Genomic DNA, 17,777 nt, shown 5'->3' with positions numbered 1-17,777 from the left:
AGGAGGAAATGGATGTGCTCGTATTTTAAGGATGCTTGTAACTGGCTCAGGGCTTCACCCCGGGATCTGCGGGCAACTGCTGCTTACACCAACCTAAAGCTCACGTTCAAAGCTCCCCAGAGGGGGCTGGAGCGATAGCACAGCGGGTAGGGCGTTTGCCTTGCACTCGGCCGACCGGGGTTCGATTCCCAGCATACCGTATGGTCCCTCCGAGCACCGCCAGGAGTAATTCCTGAGTGCAGAGCCAGGAGTAACCCCTGTGCACTGCTGGTGTGACCCAAAAAAAGCAAACCAAAACAATAGCTCCTCAGAGGCTCTTCCAGGGCTCAAATCCAGGCAGTGATGGGCAAGTGGCTGTTCCCCAGAGGTGAGGAGAAGATCCGTGTCCCCCTCTTCTCTGGCTCCTAGAAGCCACCTGCGTTCCTTGGCCCATGGCCCCTCCCTCCACCTTCCAAGCCTGGAAGCTGGGCTGAGGGCTTCTCCAGCTGCCCCTCTCTCGGCCTTCTTCTTGCACAGGCAGAGATTCGGATTGTGACACTGGATTCCCCTGAACCATCCAGGACCTCCTCAAGGTCATCTGACCAACCAATTTACTCCCATTTGCAGATTTCAGTGGCCCTTTGTGGTGTAACCCGTCAATTTCCAAGTTGAGGTATTAGATCCAAGGCCCCGTGGCGAGCCAGACACTGAGCCTTCTATTTGAGCCGTTACGTGAGAAGGCGCAGGGACACATGTTAGCATGTCATCTCCAGGAAGCTTGCCATGGGTGGGGCTGACAGGAAAGACCGCATTTCCACTCAATCCAGCTTTTCTTCCTTCCCCAGTCAAAAGTAGCACTTTATTAAAACAGCAACACCTGCACGTTACTTTGTGTGATGCTCTGTGTGCACCAGGGGGAATCTCGACATCACCAAATGCATTCAACTTCGGAGGCCAGAATGGTCATACCGGAGGCAACGCTGCTTGCCTTCCATCCAGCTGGGCTGAGTTCAATCCCCAGCATTCCAGATAGTCTCCGGAGCACTGCCAGGAGTGATTCCTGAGTGCAACGCCAGGAGTAAAACCTGAGCGGTACTGGGAGTGGCCCAAAAGCCAAAAAGAAATGAAAAAAAAAAAAAGAAGAAGAAGAAGAAGAAATGCATTCACTTACAACCCTAGAAAATGGCCAATCAGAAGAGCCTGGGACAGAGGAAGCAGGCCGGGAGCAAGAACTGACACTGGGCGGCCAGGAGAGCCCTTAGCCCTGCCCCCACCCGGTCCACGGGGCCCAAACAGCCCCAGCCTGCCGTCTCCGAGCCCGCGTCTGAGCACCCAGCCTGCCTTCCTCAGAGGGGAGGTTTCAGGCCCCGTGGAAGACCCCCTGCCCCTCCCACTCTGTGAGGTCACAGTGGGCTCCACCCGTGGGCACATTCCAGAGAGGACTGGGAGCCCGAGGCTTCGGCAGCTCCTGCTCGCCGACTCTCGGACACCCCCGTCCTAGACAAGAAGGCCAATGCCTCGCCCAAGGAACCCGTGTAATGCCGCCAGTAATCGGCTCCAAGAGTACCAGGAGGCCAGGTCCAGAAGGTGTGGGCAGCAGCCCTTCCCTGTACCCGCCCCGTTTAAATGCTGCCAGGGCTGGGAGGGGTATGGGCATCCTCCCCTCCCTTTACCTGGCACAAGCTCAGGCCTCCCTGAGATCTCCCTGCCAAGAAGTAGAAGACAATCATCTTTCCGGGAACATTTATTGAGCACCTACTATATGCTAGACACTGGATTGCGAACTGGGCAGATGGGGCTACGCCAGAGGGAGGTGCTCCCTGCCCCCCGGGCCCCCAAGGTAGTGAGGGGGAGAAGCAGTCATTGAGGAAGTGACCCCTTCAGCCAGCTCTACCTGGAGGGAGCCTCCAGCTAACTCAACCCCACCTGCCACCACCCCAGCTCCCCCCGAAACCCCTAGGGTGTATGACATGGCAAAGCAAACAGGCTGTGGGAGGGGGAGCGAGCTAACACTTCCACAAATAATTTCAGTTGCTCTCCTTTTAATGTCAACTCCTAGGAGTACACATATTCATATATTTGAAAGTAAGAGTATTGCACTGGCACCAGTGGTGCATCCATAGTTACCTTTTTCATGAAAAATCATGGGCTGGAGCGATAGCACAGTGGTAGGGTGTTTGCCTTGCACGAGGCCGACCCAAGTTCGATTCCTCCGCCCCTCTCGGAGAGCCCGGCAAGCTACCGAGAGTATCCCGCCCGCATGGCAGAGCCTGGCAAGCTACCCGTGGCGTATTTGATATGCCAAAAACAGTAACAAGTCTCACAATGGAGACATTACTGGTGCCCGCCTGAGCAAATCAGTGAGCAACGGGATGACAGTGATACAGTGCTACATACCATTAGGGGTGTAACAAACCTCTGCCTTAAGAAATAAAGTTGCTCCCACATACACACAGCTCTAAGCACGGGGGCCTCCAGGGTCTTGAATTCCACGTTTGGCCACTCCACTTGGGACCCGCGTTCCTGTCACCGTTTTTTGCTCTTCCTTCTGCTTCCTCTCCTGGCCTGGGTCACAGGTCACGCAGAAGCATGGCGGAAGGAGAGAGGGCACGGCTTGCTGTGGGCCTCACGTTAGCAGCGTCCCAGGCCCCTGTTCCCACCCCTGCGCCCCCCCTCTCCACATACACCTCACCCCTGCAGACATCCCCATTCTCGAGGCGACCAGCACGGGGCTCTGGGAGCCGTGGGAGTGAGGCTGAGGTCAGCGGGGACCGCCGGAAGCTTCAGAAGCTTCGTGGGGAGGTGTGGACAGGACAGGGAGGGCCAGGCTGAGCCACCGCCACCAAACTCAACCATAAAAGAGACGGTGGTTTGGGCGTTTGGGGTGTGCCAGGCCTGGATCTGCCTCAAAGCCACAGGCTCGGGAGGCTTGGGTCAAGTTTCCCGCCCCGCAGCCCGTCCACAGTCCCTGTGAAGTGTGAACTGCACGTGTGCTTCTTGTCGTCCCCAGGATGAACCGAGGCCACCCCGCCTTCCAGACAACACAGAACACCGCAGCCCGTGAGCAGGACGGGGAGAGGGAGCCCTGGGGGGCTCTCTAGGGGCTGAGACTTCAAAGCACCGATGGGCAGACCAACATCACCCACCAGGGGCAGGCAGTGGGCAGGGATCCCCCACACCAGCTCTAGCTGCACCCCACCTGCCCCAGGGCCTTCATGCCCATGGTCGGAAGTGACGTCACAGGCCCGTGCCCTCCGCAGGTGATGCCTCCTCGCTGCCTTTCCACGTGAACCCCCCAGCCCTCTGCCTGAACCAGCACCTACTGGGATGGAGATGTACGTACAGGCCCAAGAGCCGTCTTGGCCATCCACACGGGCGTGAGCAAAGGGTCCAGCCATGGGGCCAAGGAGGCTGTGGATGAAGCCGAGGAAATGGTTTGGTGCAACTCATCGGCCTTCATTGACACCGCTCTGGCCACACCCCAGAAATTAGTCACGCTCTTCCCTGCCCTCCCTCCACCCTCACATCGCCAACCAACTGCCCACACACCCACCCACCCGCCGTGCACACGTCCTAGTCTCCCCACTGGCCCACTTGCCAGACCCGTCAGTATTCACAGCCATGCCACCGTCCACCCACCCGCCCTTCTGCCTTTCTCCCGCCCAACCTCCTTGTCACCCCTGCATCTGCATCAGCTTCTTCGTACTCAGCTTCGTCCCCCTCCCCCCCATTCACTCCATTCTTCCATTCCACCTGTTGGCTCATCCTCCTCCACATCCCTCCTCGACTCCCTTCCTATGTATTTATTTTTTGCCTCGCCCCAGGCTGGGCACCACTGGGCACCCGGGGCCAAACACAGAGCCTTTGCAACACCCCAGACTCCCGGTGTCCCAAGGCATGACTACGGAGCTGCCAACTGCCCCTGGCAAGCAGAGCGGGACCGTGACCGCCCCTCCACGCCCCCCCACCCCCGGGGGCAGAGCCGAGCGCTACCCTGGGCAAGTGAGGGAGAGAGCCAGCGCCCGGGCCAGCGCTGCCGCTCACGGCTCTGCCGCTTGCCCCACAGCTTGGCTCAACTCCCTGGCATCCTTCCTGCGCACTCAGACTCAGCAGATGCTCTTCAGCAGCTGCAGGTGATGGGGGGCTGGGGGTGCAGAGGGCACAGCTCGGGCGGGTGGGCAGCCCCTCCCCGGTTTGACTTGCCCATCAGATCAGAGATCTGAAGCTGCCTTTTCCCAGATCCTGCCAGAGCGCCCTGGGGTGCCCCATCACTGTCATCTCTGGGCCTCCACCCCCACTTCCTCTCCTTTGCCGCCTCCCGCTCTGTACCCATTGGGCTGGCAAGACCAGGGTTCTCCGCCCCAGGCCTCACGATTCTTCCCACCTACTCTGCACCCTGCACACGCTTCTTCTTCCCCCTGCCCGAAGTGCCTGGCCCACGCCTTCTCTCTCCTGCCAGCTCCCGCTGGTTGCTTCTGAGTCTCTCACACCTCTCCAACCCGCGCGCTCCTCGAACGTGTCTCTGCCAAACGTTTCCTTCACGCTCATGCCAGGCCCAGCCTCGCTTCCTCCACGGACGCCCCTAAGAGCAGGGAATCCTTGGGGAGGTCGGAGGAGAAAGGGGCATCGGCACCGACCCCTCAAGATGTGTTCCCGGGAGAGAAGGGAAGGGCCAAAGCAGTCAGAGCCCCACTTTGTCCGGACACTGTGGAGTCACAGTGTCCCTGCCCAGAGGAGGGGACTGAGGGCAGGCCCGGGGTGGCAGCCCAGGCAGAGCTCCGGCCCCTCTGACTCCGGCTTCCCCATCCTCCAGGTCCCGGCAGCTCTGCCAGAAGCTCATGGAAAAGACAGGATTCCTGGTTTTCTGCACAATCGGTGCGTGCTGGGCCCAGAGGGAGTCTCAGTTCTGTGTGCTCACTGTGTGGCCCAGGCAAGACAATGTCCCTCTCTGAGCTGCAGTTTCCTGCCTCGTGAGGGTCTAGTGAGGGTGACTGGTTGGTCTAAGGACTGTTTTGTCTGGTGGAGGGCATGGTGTGATGCAAACTCTTAGTGAGAACCGTTTGCCCAGCTGGAGACACCCCAGGCTTGTATGAGCCCAGAGCAATAGTCCATGGGAGGGCGCTTGCCTTGCACACAGCCAACCCGGGATCTGATCCTAGCCCCCCAGGTGGTCCCCCAAGCCCTGCCAGGAGTTATTCCCTGAGCACAGAGTCAGGAGTAAGTCCTGTGCACAGCCAGGTGTGGCCTGTTGTCAACTCACAGTACCATGAGAGCATAGATATAAAGAAAGACTTTCAGAAGAAAGTCTGAAGCTGAGAAAAGCTTCAGAACTGTAGCGCTCCCCCCAAACCATGAGTGTATTAGGGTCATGGTGACTCCCTCTTTCTACATTTCTTTCTTTTTTTTTTTTTTTTTTTTGCTTTTTGGGTCACACCGGAGATGCTCAGGATTTACTCCTGGCTCTACACTCAGGAATCACTCCAGGCAGTGCTCAGAGGACCATATGGGATGCTGGGCATCGAACCTAGGTCGGCCACATGCAAGGCAAACGCCCTACCCGTTGTGCTATCGCTCCAGCCCCTATATTTCTTTTTTTTTAATCTTTCTACATTTCTATGAACTCCTTCCAGCTGCCTCTACCACCTCCAGACACACACACACACACACACACACACACATGCACACACACACGCACACACACACACGCACACACACATGCATATACACATGCACACGCACACGCACACTCATGCACACATGTACATGCACACACACATACATACACATGCAAACATGCACACACATACTCATGCACACACATGCACATACACACATGCACACGCACATACACACATGCACACGCACACACACATGCACACGCACATACACATATACATGCACACACGCATGCACACACATACACACATGCGCACACACATACACACCATCTCTGCTTTCACCTTCTGCTGCTCAGCTCTGGGCTTAAGGTGTCTTGGGGAGAGGGAGACCCACCTCCCCATGAGGAGCTGACCCAGGGTTTTAGGAAGTGTCACCCAATAAATGACTCTTTTTTCAATAACCCTCTCGGGTTATGATTTACATGCCCTGTTCAAGTAAATGTTCCGGTGGATGGCTTGAGTTTATGCTCAATGACCCGGCTCCATCACTTTATCTAATTCCTGTCTTTTTATTACCCCCAATTCCCCTCCAACCCCCAGCCCTGGGAGTCACTCCCCGCTACGTCCTCCCAGACCTAGGCAACTGCTAATTATTCTTCTTGGATTTGCCTAGAGTAAGCTCGTCAGATAAGTGGGACCCACGCTGTGTGGTCTTGGTGGAGTCTGACTGAGCAGATGCTTGCACGGCTCAGCTCGTCCAGTGGCAGCAAACGGAGGCCAGGCAAGCCTGTTTTCAGGGCCAAACATACCATTGTATGCACAGTCATGTTTTGTTTATCTGCTCATCCTGGAGAGCTGTAGGCTGTTGCTGCCCTTTGGCTGTCACTAAGAATACTGTTATTAAGATGGTCCTGTAAAATTTTAATGTAGCAGGAGGGTGCACACGCCTTGCACGTGGCTGACCTGGGTTCAATCCCTGGCATCCCACCAGAGTTCAATCCCGGGAACCCCACCAGGGTTCAATCCCGGGAATGCCACCAGGAGTGACCTCAGGAGTCCCACCAGGAGCGATCATTGAGTGCAAAGCTAAGAATAAGTCCTGAATACCACCAAGTATTTTTAAAAAACAAAAAACAAAACAAAACAAAAAGTTTATTCGATGTGGCCAGGTATTTTCAACACTTTTGGGTCTATCCCTAGGAGTAGGATTGCTGGGTCAGATGGTAACTCTGTACCACTGAAGAATTGCCCAGCTGTTTTCCTAAGTGATGACACCATCCTATATTCCAATCATCCCCTGTGTAAGTCCTGATTTCTCCATATCCTCCCCAATTCTTGGTCTTATCTTTCACTTCGGCATCTGACCTTTGTAGAATCTCAGAATGGTTCTGATTTACCTGCTAACTGAGAATCTTCTCAGGAACTTACTGGCCATTTGGGTTTTTTTTTCCTTTGTAGAAATGGCAATTGAGCTCTTCCCCATTTTAATTTGGGCTATCTATATTTTAGTTATTAAGTTATGAATTTGTTTTGTAGTCTGTGTGCACATCCCTTAATCACATTATGTGGCTTGCAATTTTTTTTCTCCCATTCTGTACTTATCTTCTCAGTTTCTTGATGGGAAGGAGGGGTCTTTAATAGTGCAAAACTCAGATTTTCATGAAGCTCAATACCTGTTTTGTTTTTTCACTCTTCTTTTTTCTTTTGGCTTTTTGGGTCACATCCGGCAATGCTCAGGGGTTTCTCCTGACACTCAGAAACTACTACTGATGACTCAGGGAACCATCTGAGATGCCAGAGATTGGACCCTGGTTGGCCATGTGCAAGGCAAGCGCCCCACCAGCTCTACTGTCACTCCAGCCCCTTCACTATTTTGGTGTCACATCTACGAAACTATTGCCAAACACATCATGAGGACTGACTCCCATATTTTCTCTAAGACTTTGATAGTTTACCTCTCACCTTCAGAGTTCAAATCCATGATCCATTTTAATGTCTGCATGTGGTGTGAAGCAAAGGTCCAACTTTATCATTTTGAAGGTGAATATCCACCTATTCAACACCATTATTAAAAATACTGTTCTCGGGGCTGGAGCAATAGCACAGCAGGTAGGGCGTTTGCCTTGCACAGGGTCGACCCAGGTTCGATTCCCAGCATCCCATATGGTCCCCTGAGTACCTCCAGGAGTGATTCCTGAGTCCACGAGCCAGGAGTAACCCCTTGTGCATCGCCGGGTGTGACCCAAAAATCAAAAAAAATTTTTTTTTCAGCACAAAAGTAAAAAATCGTCTATTTTGGGACACCCAGTTCTGTTCTTCTGATCTTCATGTTTGTCTGTCAGTAGTATTCTTGACATATGAGCCCTCCAACTTTATAATTTTCCAAGATGGTTTGGCTATAGGAGTCCCTGCCATTTCATTATGAGTATTTGGAGCATCACCCAGAGATGTTCAGGGCTTATGCCTTGGGTCTGCACTCAGGAATTGTCTTGGGGGTGTCTGGGGGACCACTGGGATGCTGGGCATTAAGCCCAGGTCGACTGGGTGCAGACAAGCATCCTAGATACTGTAGTATCTCTCTGGCTCTGACTATGAATTCTAGAGTCAACTTTCCCATTTCTACTTCCCCAAAAAATGCTATTGGGATTTTGAATAGGGATTTTTAGTACAGTGATTTGGTAATGAATTCAGAAACTGAATCATCTTAACTATATCGACTCTTCCACTCCAACATTTTGTTGTTGTTAAAAGATATCTCTGCCTTCTTTAGTTTCCTTCAGTGATGCTTTATCATTTTCAGAGTACAAATTTCACCCATCTTTTCTGAGATTTATCCTTACAATCTTGTTCTGAGTTATGCTATCTTTGAATGAAATTGTTTTTCTTAATTTTACTTATGGATTTTTTTTATCATTGCTAATGCTTACTAACACAACTGATGTGGACTGGGGCAGGAGAGGAGGTGTCCAAGCAGTGCTCACTTGGGATGTCAGGGACGGCCACCCAGTGATTCTCAGACAACCAGCTGGTAGTTCAATACAATAACCAGAGATGTTGCTCAGTCCTTGCAATGCTGGGGATACCTGAGCACTGTGGGGAGGGTCCCAGGGCTGCACCAAGCAATGCTTGGGGAACTAGGTGGTGCCATGAATTGAATCTAGGTTGGGCACCTGCTAGGCAAATGTCCTACCCACTGTATTATCTCGGCCCTGACACAATAGATGTTTTATTATCAATCGTGTATCCTGAAACCTCACTGAACTCGATTACTAGTTCTGATACCCAGAAAGATATTCAGTCTTGGATATCCTAGGTTTCAACATACAAAATCGCATTGCTTTATCTTATATTTCTTTTCCTGCCTAATTAGCCTCACTAAAACCTTTAGTATAAATTCATTAGACATAGCAAGGTCAGCAAGGCCTTGATCTTTGGAAGGAAACATTCCAGCTTTCACTGTTGAGCAGAGGTTCCCTATCGAGTTTCCAGAGATGGCTTCTGTCAGACTGAGGGAACCCTGCCCTGTCTCTTGTTAGAATTTTATTGTGAACAACAAAAACAGCTTTTCAAGAATTGTAAATGAAAGTTTGAGTGGGGGGATTTTCAGTAGAGTGGAAAGCATGAAATGCAGAGAGACCACTTCCTTTTCTTTTGTTCTTTTTCTTCTGAAGTGAAAAGATTTGATTTGGGAAATGTGAGCAAGGAGAGAACCCCATAAAGGAAGCATATTCCAAGTTAGGGTGGGGAGGGACTCAGAATACGGTGCCCATCATCTCTCCCTTCTCTTTGCCAGTCGACCCGAACATGATTTAGATGGGAAGGAGGAGCAATGTGACTTCAGTTTCTGTGAGATACTTCCCAGATGTGATGCCATTTAATTGTGAATGGATATAAATGTTATCCCAGGATCTGAGGAAGCTGAGTTATGCAGAAATTAAGCCGCTCCTCTCAAAAGTTGCTAGTACGTAGCAACGTTAGGATCTGCACCCAGATGCCTTACCTCCAGAACCCTTCACGGTGCGTTTCAAATGTCTCCTTCCCCTGCCTGGCCCCACAGGATTCTGGATCCTCTCTATGCACTTACCGTCTAAAATGGAAGTCTGGCAGGTGAGTGAGAGTCACTCTTCAGAACTGACTCACCCCCTGTCAACATCACCTCCATGAGCTCCCCGCATTCAGCACATCTGAAACCCAGCCAGTTCCTGACTTGCCCCGTCTCCTCCTCTCCACCGTGGCAATGCCACACACCTGAACCCTTCCTTCCAGCCAAACCATGAGTTTCAAAGACCAGAGGGCAGTCTCTCTTCCAGGAGTCACTCAGTTCCGTGGTGACTCATCTGCTGTCTCCAGGCCCCCATGTAAAGGATCCTAAGGACAAAGAACACATTTCTCTCTCTCTCCTCAAGGAAGTTTGTTCTGCTCAAATGAGGTGGAACCCTTGGCTTTGTGGCTTTTGGAGAGAAAGGAGATGGAAATCAGATGCCAGAGCTCCCAATCTCACAACCACAAGAGTCTTAGGAGCTCTATAGCAAGAGAACCCGTCCTTCCCCACATCTCTCTTCCCCTCATTCAGTCTTTCATATCCTTCAAGATCCAGACAAAATGTTACCTTCTCCATAAACACCCAAAAGGAAGCTATCACACTTACCTGTATCATCTAATAATTCCCTGTATTTATGACTATTTTCCCAATAATACTGGAAGCCCTAGAAGGCAGAACCGAGTCTATTTTTATCCCAGCAGTGAAGGACCAGTTGTCACTATCTCTTGTCTGACTGAACGGCCTGATGAGAGGAAATAAGTGAGAAGATGAATGGAAGAGTGGATTGGTTGAGAGAATGGAGAGATGGGAGGGAAGATGGGAAGATGGATGAATAAATGATGGATGGATGATGGATGGATAGATGGATGGATGCAAAGTTAGATAAAGTAGATGAATGGGAGGTAGTGAATGAGATGAAGAAGAAAGAGTGAAAGTAAGGGTAGATAGATTGGAAGTAGATAGCATGGTGAAGGGTGAGAAGGGTAGATGGATGAGGATAGATATGGACAAAAGGATAAGAAGGAGGATAAATTGGATTTTGAATGGATAATTTATTGGTGGGTGGGTGAAATATTTGTGTTTATGGGAGGATGGATAGATGAGCTATTGGGTCCAGATTGGGTCAACTAAACGCATGCTTTTCTTTGCTCAACACTCCACCTCAACTAGGATGACAGCATAAATAGTCCATTGAAGACCTTGAGGTAAGAAGAATCTGCTAATAGTGCTATAATTTCCTTAGCAATAGAAATATCACCGGAGTCTGGGCTGTATTAACTAACAATGCAGGAACTAAGTCTGATCAACTTCTGTAAATCCCAACAACCTATAATTCCTGACAGGCAAAAATATAACACTTCACCTCTTTGGCCCTCTCTGGCCCTTCACCTCTCATTTTTTGGAGATTAAGCATAACATACATCCTCTGGGTAATTACTGATATAATGAAGATGTTAAATGTAGATCCTGATCCATAATCAGCAATCCTCCACAAATGGTAGCTGGAGCCAATAATATACCACTTGGTGACAGACAACACCCTTCCTTGCAAACTCAAATGTTTAGAAGGAATGAGCTGGTTTTAAGGATATCCCATCAGGAGGAGAAAAATAATGTCTGAGAGATAAGATACTGCAGGTAGCTCCAGGGATGGTCCTAAAAAAAAGTGGGACTATGTAAAGTTAATTCTTTGTGGTATAGTTGGCGAAGGAAGAGGCTGAAAGTACAATAAAAGTTGGTCCATATTCTCTTGGCTCATAAGGATGTACCAGGAGAAGGTGCAACGACATGCCGGGGAAATCCAGGATCTCCGAGGTAACATGAGCTTGCTCATTATCAGACTCCAGATGATGGAAGCCCTGTCAGATGAGGTGAGATGCTGGCCATTGTGCCCAAGCAGCCTACTTCTCTATTTGATGCCCTATTGCCTCTCTTCCACCTTTGGGTGGAGCACATCCCCCCCAGTAATGTCCAGTATATATTTTTACTTATTATTTCCAGAAATTATAAGTAAAAACATATAGTAAAAAAACTGGCATGTTTAAAAATCATCTTTAAAAATCATCTTTACTCTATTTATGCCCTTGTTTGATAGTTTGACTGGGTATAGAATTCTAGATAATAAATTGTTTCCCATGGGAATTTAAAAGGAAGTTTATTCTTATGTTCTAGCTATACTTTTGTTGAAAGTTCTAATGGTCTAATTATTAGTCCTCTGAGTGTGGTCTTTTTTCTATCCCTGGGAGTTTGTAGAATTTTTTTTTTCTTCCCCACACCTCCCTGATCAGTGATTTATATTTAATCTATTTAGGTATCATTCTTGAATCTATGTGCTGACATTTTTTTTTTGGGTCACACCCGGTGATGCACAGGGGTTACTCCTGGCTCTACGCTCAGGAATTACTCCTGGCAATGCTCAGAGGACCATATGGGATGCTGGGGATCAAACCCGGGTTGGCCACGTGCAAGGCAAACACCCTACCTGCTGTGCTATCACTCCAGCCCCTGACATTTTTCATTCTTAGCTATTCTCTCTCTTCCTCATTATCTATATCCTCTCTTGAGATTCCAATTATATCCATGCTAAACCTTTAGAGACTATTATGCATATTACTATAGGAACTACTATTGTTTCATAAAATAACTGGTTTACTTTTTATTCTTTTTTCTATTTATGATTTTTTTTCTACTGGGGGGTGGTTTGCCACACCTGGAAATGCTTAGGGCTTACCCCTCGCCCCCGCCGCTGCGCCCGCCGGGCCCCGGCCCGGACCCTCCTATCTCTGCACTCAGGAATTATTTCTGTGGGTGCTCAGGGACACTCTGGGGATCAAATGCAAGTTGGCCACCTGCAAGGCTAGCCCCCTGCCCACTGTAGCAATCTCTCCAGTTCCATTTTTCTGTTTTCTAGTCATATCTTTGTAGGCTTGTGAATGATTTTTGTATTGCCTTCTGTCCGATGTAGTTAAATGTTCCCATTCTCTGGGTGTTTTTCTTTAAAGGGGTCAGACCGGGTGGTGCTCAGGGACTACTGCAAGCTCTGTGTGCAGGAGGTCACTCCCAGTACTGTCCAGGGATCTGTGTGGTACCAGGGACCAAACCTAGGCCCCCAGCATGCCAAGCATGTGCTCAGCTCATTGAGTTTTCTCTCCAGCCCTCCATGAAGTTCTTCACTGCATGCATTGCTAGAATGTACATTTCTCTATTTTGTTGTTGCTGTTGTTGTTGTTGTTTGCTTTTTGGGTCACACCCAGTAATGCACAAGGGTTACTCCTGGCTCTGCACTCAGGAATTACCCCTGGCAGTGCTCAGGGGACCATATGGAATGCTGGGAATCAAACCCGGGTCGGCCACGTGCAAGGCAAATGCCCCACCTGCTGTGCATACTATCACTCCAGCCCCTACATTTCTCTGTTTTTATGGATTTTAATTTCAAGGTAAAATTGTTCCATATTTTCTCTCTATTTCCTATCATTTTCCTTGGGACTCGGTTCCACTAGTTCTAGGGAAGCCAAATAGTTCCGGGGAATTGATCTTCCACCTGCAAAATTGGTGTTTCAGCCCTGAGGGCCGACAGCCCAGCCTCATTGCTCTTTGCATATCCTCAGCCCCTGCTAGCCCAAGTCTCTGAGAACACGCACACAATGATCACCAGTTCCCGCCCAGGAAGCACTCAGAGCGCAGGTGCAGCAGGCCTGGCTTTGCTGTTCATTCACTGGTGTTCTCTGCCCCGCCCCCGCCCCAGCACAAAATGGCCCAGAGAATAATGAAGCTGATCCAAGGCGATTACATCGAGAAGCCAGACTTCGCCCTCAAGTCTATCGGTCAGTCACCAAACCACCCACCCGCCCCTTTTTAATTTATTTTAATTTTAATGAATCACCACGAGATGCAGTTACAGACTTATAATCTTTCTTGGTTGCATTCCAGTCAAACAATGTTCAAGTACCCATCCCTCCACGTGCCCATTCTCCACCACCGATGTTCCCAGTATCTCTCCCACCCCTTCCCATCCCCTGCCTCTGTGGCAGACACATTCCTTCTTATTCTCTCAGTCCTTTTGGGTGTTATGGTTTCTCAACAGATTTCTATTATTTTTGGGGGGGGGGAGGGTCACACCCGGTGATTCTCAGTGGTTAAGTCTTGGCTCTCACTCAGGAATTACTCCTGGTGTGCTCGGGGGACCATATGGGATGCCGGGGATCAAACCCAGGTTGGCTGTGCAAGGCAAACACCCCTACCCGCTGTGCTATCGCTCCAGCCCAGGGCAGATTTCTAACCTGGCCTCTTATGTCTTCTTCCCAAGCAAGATGCCATGGCCCGCGTGGAGGGCACAGTCTACATACACAAGCCACCGGGCAGGGGCCAGGGAGGTGGACATTTGGGCTGAGACCTGCTGGGGAGACAGCAGTACCCAGACCAGCAAACCCATTAGAAAGGAGTCCCGTGTGAGTGATGGAGAGCACTGCCAAGGTGGCAGCACCATCCAGGGGGCCAATGCAGTCCTAGTGCAGGGTGCACCCTGGGCCAGCTGACCTGTGAACCCCTGAAGAAGATGGAGGGCCAGGGGGTGTCCAGCTAAGCGCTCGGCCTCTTAGCCACTCAGGGCCTGAGTTTGCCCCTCCGAGAGATGGGATCATAGAGACCGGGCACGGTGAGAGCTGGCATCCCCAGGCACCACTGCACCCCTGCACCATACTGGCCTGCAGGGGTCACCTCTGCTGGCAGCAGCCCCGGGAGGCGAGCACCCAGCACTGCTACTGCTGCAGCTCCTGGCTCTTCCCCCTTTTCCGGGGAGGTCCCCGGTGAGCTGGCCTGCGGTGAGGAGCCCCTCAGAGCCGGCTCCCGTTCAGCTAGGACCCCCTCCCCGCAGGGGCCAGCATCGACTTTGAGCAGACGTCCTCCACGTACAACTACAACAAGGCTCGCTCCTGCTGGAACTGGATCCGCCTGTGGAACTATGCTCAGCCCCCCGACGTGATCCTCGAGGCAGGGCGCAGCGCAGGGATGCAGGGTGGAGGTTGGGGGGTGGGGGCGGGAGCAAAGAGTGTCGGACCTGGGGGTGCACCTGGGAGATGAGGCAGGAGGGCAGAGGGAAAGGGTGCGAGGAGGAGTTAAGGGAGCGAGGGTTGCTGGGGGGCTGGCACTGGATCGGGGGCCTAGGACAGGGACAGTCAGTCTCTTTGGGCACTGGGAGTGTGAGCCCTCGGGGTCCCCCGGCGGGCCCCTGTGCCTCTCTGTGCTGGCTTGAGGGCCCATCCTGGCGGGCAGCAATGCGGGGAGAGGGACTGTTGGACTTGGAGACCTCCGAACTTAGCCTTGGAGACAGGAAGGAGTGAGCACATCTCGAGGGGCTGGAAGAGGGGCGGAGTGGAAGGCAGCACCGCCCGCCCACCCAGCCAGGCCCGAGTGACCCCTGTCCCTCTTAGCCCGACGTGACCCCAGGCAATTGCTGGGCCTTCTCCGGTGACCGCGGCCAGGTGACCATCCGCCTGGCCCAGAAGGTCTTCCTGTCCAATGTGACGCTACAGCACATTCCCAAGACGATCTCCCTGTCGGGCAGCCTGGACACCGCCCCCAAGGACTTCGTGGTCTACGTGAGCACAACGAAGGGGGCAGGCTCGGGCACTGGGCTAGACCCTGACAATGGCCGCTAGCGCTCTGGGGGCAGCGGAACCGCCAGATTTCAAGCGGAGGGCACAGCCTCCAGGGCAGGGAGGAACTGCAACCTTACTCCCACCCACGTTTCTTTCGGTTCTTTCTTTGGTTTTGGGGTTTGAGCCACAACCCACAGTGCTCAGGGCTTACTCCTGACTCTGCTCAGGGCTCACTCCTGGTGGGCTCAGGGACCATAGGGGGTGCCAGGGATCAGACCCGGGTTAGCCATGTGCAAGGCAAGCGCCCTACCCCTGTCCTATCTCCAAGCCCTTCCAGCCAAGTTTGTCAGAGCCAATTTGGTTCTTCAGAGATGAGTCCACGGAGCCCCATTTTAGTGATAACGAAACTGAGGCCCAGCCAAGGGCATGCTCAGGTCCTACAAGTCAAGAGTTAGCAAGTCAAGGGCAGTTTCTGAGCCCCAGTGCCGTATCTGCCTCCTGGCCATGGCTCTGTGCTCCCCGCCCCGGGAGTTGTGCAAGAGACAGCTGGCGGGGGCAGGGGCGGGGGTGGGGGCTGGGGGGAACCTCCAAGGTCCTGCCCGTGCTCCTCACCCCTTCTCCGGTGCTCCCACTCCACAGGGTTTGGAAGGCTCCCTCAAAGAAGAGGTGTTCCTGGGGGCATTCCAGTTTCAGCCCGAAAATATCATTCAAACATTCCCGCTCCAGGTAGCCGGGAAGAGGGGCCCCTGGGGAGCACTGCTGCATGAGCCCTGTGTGTAGGGGTGGGCCCGGGGATCCCACTCTGCCCCCCAGTGGGGCCCCTGTTTCCTAGCCCACTGGACAGATGAAACGGATGCTCGGAGTGAGGGGTCCCTGCCCACAGCTAAGAGAGGCCCGTGAGGAAGTCCTGTCCCACCTGGGCCGGGCCCTGACTCCCCACGGGTCAGTCAATGATGAGCCCAGGGCTTCTCCTTCAGATTCAGTGTCCATCCTGGGTGCCCCATAATCTGGACACACGCCGACCACAGACGTGGACACCGAGGCGTGGGAGTGAGGGACAGAGCAGGGGTGGGGAGCTGGGATGGTCCGAGACTCTGCAACGCCTGCCCAGGCTTGGCGACCAGGCTGAAAAGGGCCCACTCCTGTCCCGACCACCTCGGAGTGTTCTGGGTGGCCAATTCCTGCCTCTCTGTGCCTCAGTTTCCCCTTCTATTACTCTGGGAGGTTGACATCATCCAGTGGAGTCTCACGGGCTGAGGCTCCCCCTTTTGGCCTTGGACAGAGCAAGAAGTTAATGTACAGGCTCCATCCTTCTGGGGGGTGCGAGGGGGCTTGCTCTCACAGCGCCTTTGCGGTGCAGGGTACCACTGGGCGACGTGCCCATAGCAGTCTTACTGGCCTCTTGTTTGCTTGGAGGCCACACTAGCAGGGCTCAGGGGCTACTCCCAGCTCTGTGCTCAGGGGCCCCTCTGAGGTGCTAGGGATCGAACCAGGGTCGGTCACGTGCAGGGCAAGTGCCTTAAGACGGATGCTATCTTCCCTGCTCGTCACGCTCCCCTCTGACAGACGGAGGCACTAGAGCCCAGGGAGGGCTCGCACTGCCCAGGACCATGGCACCTGCACAGGCCGGAGCCCCAAGGAGGGACCCTCTGGCCCCAGTGCATATGCTTGGACCTCAGCACCCCTGAGTGTCGTGCATCCACTTGCCCTGCGTCCTCGGGACAGCCCCTCCTGCCCCCGGAGCCTCCTGAACCCCACTCTGGCGAAATGCAAAGGTTCCCTTCCACTCCCAGCCCTCCGCAGCAGGCGAGTGGGGGTCCGAGGGGCGGGATGCGGGGTGCAGGGCAGCCCCCAGTCTGACTCTCTTCCAGAACCAGCCTCTCCGGGCGTTCGGGGCAGTGAAGGTGAAGATATCGAGCAACTGGGGGAGCCCCCACTTCACCTGCCTGTACCGTGTGCGCGTGCACGGCTCCGTGACCGCCCCCAAGGTGCAGCCCCCCCAAGGCCCCCACCCCCAGAGAAATTAAAGTTTACTCTATACCCCAATGCTGCTGTGTCGTGGCCCCCAGGAGGGCGGGCGAGCTGCCGAGGCCACACATGGACCAGGTGGCCCAGGACCCTCGGGACAGTCCTGTCAGCTGGGACAGAAATACTCCAAGCTAGACTGACTTGTCAGACCCCCGCCAGCAGTGGCCGCTCAAGACTCAGACCCCGGCTGTGCACCTCGCTTCCAGGCAAGGTCAGCACTGACCCACACGGCCCTGGGCAACATCTCCCCGTCACGGCAAGAGGCATGGACCAAGACTGGTGAATCAGATGAGCTGGGATGACAAGTTCAGTCTCACATGGATTTACCGAGTGGCCCCAAGCAGGAAGCACATCACCCACCCTCTCTGGGCTTCAGTCTGTCCATGCACACACGTTTCTGTTCCATTCTGTGCGCCTACAGACTTCCGTCAGAGTGAAAAGGCAACCTGCAGAATGGGGGGAAATATCTGCCGACTGTGTGTCTGAGAAGGAATTGCTATCCAGAATATTTAG

The 17,777-nt window shown here is 52.9% G+C and overlaps 1 protein-coding gene across 1 annotated transcript; it reads left to right on the top strand.

Annotated features, from left to right (window-relative positions):
* The first annotated feature begins 342 nt into the window (after positions 1–342).
* SUN5 (Sad1 and UNC84 domain containing 5) lies at positions 343–17,263 on the top strand. Its single transcript, XM_004612662.2, has 14 exons — positions 343–367; positions 1,382–1,514; positions 2,990–3,039; positions 3,240–3,314; positions 4,046–4,112; positions 4,793–4,854; positions 9,655–9,704; positions 10,810–10,844; positions 11,402–11,510; positions 13,385–13,463; positions 14,513–14,628; positions 15,069–15,236; positions 15,876–15,962; positions 17,108–17,263. Exons 1-14 carry the CDS (start codon positions 343–345, stop codon positions 17,261–17,263), a joined length of 1,212 nt encoding a protein of 403 aa, XP_004612719.1.
* Positions 17,264–17,777: the final 514 nt, after the last annotated feature.

Source organism: Sorex araneus, chromosome 5 (assembly GCF_027595985.1).
Source record: "Sorex araneus isolate mSorAra2 chromosome 5, mSorAra2.pri, whole genome shotgun sequence".
NCBI classification, from domain to species: domain Eukaryota; kingdom Metazoa; phylum Chordata; class Mammalia; order Eulipotyphla; family Soricidae; genus Sorex; species Sorex araneus.
The sequence above is the reverse complement of the archived record's forward strand: the minus strand, read 5'-3'. Positions and strand labels throughout refer to the sequence as shown.

Excerpts from the sequence above, each read along its gene's own strand:
- SUN5 (XM_004612662.2), top strand. The coding sequence starts at position 343 with ATGGGCAAGTGGCTGTTCCCCAGAG. Across the intron at positions 368-1,381 it reads CAAGTGGCTGTTCCCCAGAG|GTCACAGTGGGCTCCACCCG; the intron begins GTGAGGAGAAGA and ends CCACTCTGTGAG. Across the intron at positions 9,705-10,809 it reads CTAAAATGGAAGTCTGGCAG|GATGACAGCATAAATAGTCC; the intron begins GTGAGTGAGAGT and ends CACCTCAACTAG.